The sequence below is a fragment of the Chenopodium quinoa genome, unplaced genomic scaffold (assembly GCF_001683475.1).
Source record: "Chenopodium quinoa cultivar QQ74 unplaced genomic scaffold, ASM168347v1, whole genome shotgun sequence".
NCBI lineage: Eukaryota > Viridiplantae > Streptophyta > Magnoliopsida > Caryophyllales > Amaranthaceae > Chenopodium > Chenopodium quinoa.
This window is the reverse complement of record NW_018742951.1, coordinates 7,497,572-7,503,796: the sequence shown is the minus strand read 5'-3', so window position 1 is coordinate 7,503,796 and position 6,225 is coordinate 7,497,572. Positions and strand designations below refer to the sequence as shown.

Sequence of the window (6,225 nt, the reverse complement as noted above, 5' to 3'; positions counted from 1 at the left end):
CCAAACCGGTGCGAAATGTTGTTATTAGCACCGGTTCAAACGGTGCGAATTAAAAAAAAAAATGGATGGCTTCTCTTCTTCTTCTATCTTTCCCCCTGCTTTTTTCATTTTTGTTTTCCCTCCGAAATTTTCACCACCTCCGAAGTTTTCTTTTTTCTTCCTTTGGAGCTTTTCACTTTTACGCTGCACCTCCTTCTCTCTCCATATCTCTCCTCCATTGAAGCGCGTGCTCTTAATTCTCCATTGAAGCGGATTCTGAGCTTTCTCACCTCCATTGAAGCAGCTTCAAGGTAAGATTTTTCTTTTGTCCTTTTTAAATTATCGAGTTCTAATTTCGCAATCTAGGGTTTGTCGTTGATTTGATTTTCAGTACAGTAATTTTAGGGTTCTTGTAATATAGGGTTCTTGTAAGCTTTCTCACCTGCGCGCACGGCTCCCCCTCAACCACTGCCACCACCTGTAACAAAGCCCCTTCCACCACAGCTGATTGTTGATTGTTGAAGTGTTGAAAACTTGAATTGCGGAATGTCTATTGTTTTAGAGTGTTTATTAATGGAGGTTGTTCTTGAGGTAGCTAATATGTACTACATTGTTCTCATGTTTTGTATTTAGTGTAATCTGTACATTGTTCTTGACTTATTGTCGTGGGTTATCGTCGATTTATTGCAGAAGTCGATTAGAAGGTGATAATGTGTACATTCACAACGGATGTCTTGTCATTGCGGCACGACCTCGAACAGTCGACCTGGTGTCTGGTGAGCTTGCTTTTCCGATTTCCTTTAATGCCTATTGCTGGCTTGCTGTGAATTCCTGTGATTGTGAATGTTGTCTTTCATTGCTGTCGAAATTGTCGAATTGTGATTTGTGAATGTTGTCGAAAGTGTCTAATTGTGAATGTTGTCGAAATTGTCTAATTGACTAATTGTGAATGTTGTCTTTCAGTTTTTGTCTAATTGCATTTGTTGAATTGCTGCCTAACTACCTTGCTGCCTGACTACCTTGCTGCCTAACTGCCTTCCTTTTGCCTAAATTGTCTATATTATATGTTTCTTTTTGTGAATTTTAGGTGGTTTAATGGGAAATTTTGAATAAATTAGAGATTAGTAACTTTGTTAGTTAGTTGAATTGTGGTATGTAAAATATAATGTGGTTGAATTAGTGATTATCAATTGTGTTATAATTTAGTGAATAAATTAGTGAAGTTACATTAATTACTCTAAAGTTTAAATAAATTAGTGATTAGCAATTGTTAGTTTGATTAATGATGTGTTATACTTTAGCAATGTATGTAGGTATTAATTAATTACTAACTTTTGTTTTTTGTTTGTTTTTTCTTTTTGTTTTTTTATAGATTCATATGTGAAGCACAAGTTTAGCTTGAAGACTACATATTTAGCTCAAGTGGGAAGTTAGAAAGAGTACATCCATTGTACTTACTATATTGGTATGAATTATAAACTTTACTAAGCTATATTTCTTTCTCTTTATCCATTTAATAAAAGTTTTTTCATGCTATTACAACTTGTGTATTGTTTAATGACAAATAAATACAACAATATATAAAATGCTTGCATCATCATATGCCTAGATACCCGTTCAAGGCTTTATCATTAGGAGAAAGTCTTGAATAGTCCCCGGGTGGGACTGTTCTTGAACGTTTACTCTCACTTAGGTGGTGAATGTATGTCTTTTTTATTCGATTTAAAGGAACATCTTGGCTAACCATTTCCTCACCATGTTCTCTTGGTACATATGTGGGTAAGTAATTACCTACATCGTGTACTTGGAGAACTGGGGGGAAATGCTACCGGATTTTCCTTAAAATTGGAAAGTCGACATACATTCACTAGTGAGATTAGATGTTCAAGGATGGGTTAGGTTGGAGTGATAAGGACCCTTTGGAAGCATGCATTTTTTTACTATATGAATGGTATATACATGGAGTGTGTTTGAATTTGATTTACATAATATATGTAGCAATTATACATTATTCATAATATGTTGTTATGTTTAGAGACAATTTACTAAATGGAGAAGGATCGTGGTTGGATGATAAGTCGTGTTTTGTGCATATTTATTAGCTTATTTTTAGTTGATTTCATTAGCTTAGTCGAGTGTTTTAGTCTAATTTGGTGCAATTTGGTTTAGTTTCGATGATTCGATGCTTTTATGGGTAGTTTCGTTGTTTTTGATGTATTTCAGGCTTAACGGAGCTAATTTGGATGTTTTACGAAGTCACGAAGCTAAAACCGAGGCCCATGAACCTTCACGAAGTTTGATGATTGAAGAAAGAACGATTTAGGGCTTTTTGGAGCTAGGCACGTGAGGCACGTCCGTGCCTCCAAGTCAGTATACTCATCAAATTGCTTCGACACTAGGCACGTCCGTGCCTAGCAGGGGCACGTCCGTGCCCAAGACTGCAGTTCAGCACTCGTCAGGAGGCACGTCCGTGTCTCACCTAGGCACGTCCGTGCCTACAGCCGTAACCAAAGAGCAGCGCAGGCACGTCCGTGCCTGGAAGTCAGAAGCCGAAGAAGTTTTCATTCGCTCAGAGGCACGTCCGTGCCTATGAGGAGGCACGTCCTGGGAAGATTGTGCGCTAAGTATTTAATCGTTTTCTTGTTTTTCTAGGAGTATAAATACACTAAGTAAAGTTTTATTTGGGGATTAAGTTTTTATTATTCATTAGTTTTACGTTGTTAAGAAATTATTCTCTCCATTTATTTTCTTTGCTATTATAATTCAAGATTCAAGATTTACACTTTCCGCCTTCAATTTAATTCAAGATTTGGTATTTTCTTTTCATCTCTTATTTCTTAATTATGTTTTCCTTAATTATTTTTGTTATTGTTTATTCCATTATGAGTGAGTAGATTTCCTATTCCAAGATCTAGGGTAGCCCAGTTATGATTGATGCATGAATTAAATCTTTAAATTCTCTAATGACTTTTGCAATTGCTATGCTAAATTGATTGTGATTATGCCAATACTAGGTTAGACATAATTTTAGTATTGTGATTATTCCATTGTTTCTATCACAGCGAGAGTTGGGTTTAAACGGATTTGAGTAGATTAATTTAGGGTTTGATTTTCAACATAGAATAGTTGGGTTGATAATTGGGAAGTTAGAGTAATGTGTTTAATGTCTCTAATGTGCATGATACCATGAGAATAGGCTTGATTGTATGTTAGGGAAGCCATTGATACTCGAGAGAGGTCCTTGGTATTGATTAGGGTTTACTTTTCCCCGTTCAATTGGAATCATATGTTAGGGGTAGAAATATAATTGCATCAAGCGTAATTGTGGTGATACTAGATCTTGGATGTTTTAATTATTTGATTATCATATTCCTTAGTTTATTTTCGATTTTCCATACATTAGTTCTTTAGTTATTTGATCATTGTTGATTATTGCCTAGTAAGAATTTGAGTCTAATTAATTAGTTGAACCTTAGTCTCTTGGGATTCGACCCTTACTTGCCTGTCTACATAGTAGTGGTTAGTTAAGTTATTTTTGCTAGGTGTGTGACCGCCTATCAATTGGCGCCGTTGCCGAGGACTAACGGTTTCATTTGATTATTTGTGATTCGTTTTTGCTAGGTTTATTTTGTTGCTTCGGCTATTTTCTCTTGTGCTTTTGATACTTTTCTCTAGTCTTCTTGTGCATGCCCACACGACGCTCAGGTTCAGAAGATCTTGAACCATTTGACTCTGAGATCGAGGCAACTATAAGAAGAAGGAGAACAAGAAATCGACGTAGGAGAAACATGGTAGAAGAAGGAACGAAATCCCTTTTGGAGTACGGTATTCCTGATACGACTACCGGACTTCTTTCCAGCATCGTAAGACCACCTATAACAGCTCAGCACTTCGAGCTCAAGTCGCAATTCATTCAATTCATCTCCAACGATTCATTCGCAGGACTACCACATGATTGCCCGGTAAGTCATATTGATAGTTTTTTGGAGAAATGTGATACTATGAAGATGAATGGTGTTACAGATGACGCGATCAGACTACGCCTTTTCCCTTTCTCATTACGGGATAGGGCAAAGGAGTGGTTGAGAGATGAAGGCGCTGGCTCGTTCGATACTTGGGACAAGCTTGCGAAGGCCTTCTTAGTGAAGTTTTTAGGATAGGAGAAGACTGCTAGGTTGAGGAACGAGCTATCAACCTTTCGATAGTCAGATGACGAGTCTCTTTATGAGGCTTGGAGAAGGTTTAAGAGGCTGCAGAGACAATGCCCTCATCATGGCATTCCAGAGTGGATATTAATGCAGACATTTTATAATGGAATGACTCATTAGTTCCGGATCTATATTGATGCTGCGTCAGGAGGCTCTCTCTTGACAAAGAACCCCACTGAGGCAAGGGAGCTCATAGAGAAGATGGCGGCCAATGATAATTATCATCCAGGAGGCCGACATACTGTGAAAAAAGGAGGTAAAATTGATGTTGATGCCTTGACTATGCTAACCAGTTCTGTGCAGGCACTAACAAGCAGGTTTGATAAGTTCCAAGCTGGAGCTTCTACAGGAGTTGTGTCAATTGTGTAGTGTGCAGGGTCATATTGCACCCGATTGCCCGCAAAATTCGCAGAATTCAAGTGAGATGTCAATTGAGCAGGCCAATGCTTTCTACTCCTCAAACCCCAAAAGGCCTTATGACCCCTACTCCAACACCTATAATGAAGGATGGAAAAACCACCCCAACTTCTCATACAAGAACACCCAAGCACAGCAAAATCCACCACCACCTCACCCAACAACTACAACCAACCACCACCTGGCTTCCAACAAAGACCACCAATGAACCAACAACCAGTGCAACCACAACCCCAAAAATCCAGCCTTGAGGTAATGATGGAGAGCTTTATAACCGCAACAAATAGTGCCATCCAACACCAAAGTAGCTCCATCCAACAGTTGCAAGCCCAGAGTAAACTCATGGAAAACCAAATAAGCCAACTTGCCAATCAAGTTAGCCAATCTTTAAAGACTCCAAGGACTTTTTTGGGCCAGACAGAACAACCTCAAAAAGGCCACATGAATGTTGTTACTTTGAGGAGTGGAAAGCAATTGGAAGATCCTCCTACCAAGGAGCCATCACAGGAGGTCGTTGAAGAAGTAGGTGCAAGTGAGAAAGAAATTGACAATGCTAAGGTCGAGGATGAATCAAAGGAAGCAACTCCAAAGCCACTTGCCCCGTATGTGCCTAAAGTTCCTTTTCCTCAAAGATTAGCCCAAGCTAAACTGGAGAAAAAGTTCAGTAAGTTTCTTGATATTCTTAAAAAGCTTCATATAAATATTCCATTTTTAGATGTCATATCTGAGATGCCTTCCTATGCAAAATTTTTAAAAGATATGCTATCTAACAAGAAAAAGTTAGAAGAGAATACTACAGTTGCTTTGAATGCAGAGTGCAGTGCTATTTTGCAGAACACTCTCCCTAAGAAATTAGGAGATCCAGGTAGCTATTCGATTCCAGTGAAGCTTGGGGATATCAAAATTAACAGGGCATTGTGCGATCTTGGTGCAAGTGTGAACCTCATTCCACTGTCCACATGCAAGAAGCTGCAAATGGGTGAACTCAAACCCACACGCATATCTCTGTAACTTGCAGACAGGTCAGTGAAGTTTCCTTTGGGTGTACTTGAGGATGTACCTCTTTGAGTAGGTAATTAAGTTTTTCATACCCTGTGATTTTGTTGTGATGGAAATGGAAGAAGATGTGAATGTTCCAATTATACTTGGTAGACCTTTCTTAGCTACTGCAAGTGCAATTATTGACATGAAGAAAGGTAAAATTACTTTTGAAGCAGGTGATGAGAAATTGGAATACTCACTTTTGAATGTCATGGCTGCTCCCTCTATGGGAGACACTGTTTGTCAGGTTGATGTGCTTGATGAGTTGGAAGGTGAGCAACTTCCCCTGAATCAAAAGGATGATGCCCTTGAACAAGTGCTAATAGGGAAGGAAGATGATGATGGAGATTGGGAATCAAGAGAGTATGTCAGGATGCTTGAAGAAGCAAAGGCCAACCCGAACATGAATCCAATCAGAGAGACACTGAGTGTAATGAATATTGGGGAGAGTACTAAGCCTCCCGAGGTAGAGTTGAAACCCCTCCCCTCTAACTTAAAGTATGCATATCTTGGTCCAAACAATTCATATCCTGTTATTGTTAATGCTGCACTCAAGGACACAGAATTGGAGCAACTGCTC

The 6,225-nt window shown here is 38.8% G+C and overlaps 1 protein-coding gene across 1 annotated transcript; it reads left to right on the top strand.

The window, feature by feature from the left end:
* The first annotated feature begins 4,694 nt into the window (after window positions 1-4,694).
* LOC110728668 lies at window positions 4,695-5,615 on the top strand. Its single transcript, XM_021908312.1, has one exon. The coding sequence runs from the start codon at window positions 4,695-4,697 to the stop codon at window positions 5,613-5,615; it is 921 nt and encodes a 306-aa protein (XP_021764004.1).
* Window positions 5,616-6,225: the final 610 nt, after the last annotated feature.

Coding starts and splice junctions, on each gene's coding strand:
- LOC110728668 (XM_021908312.1), top strand. CDS start 4,695: ATGGAAAAACCACCCCAACTTCTCATACAAGAACACCCAAGCACAGCA.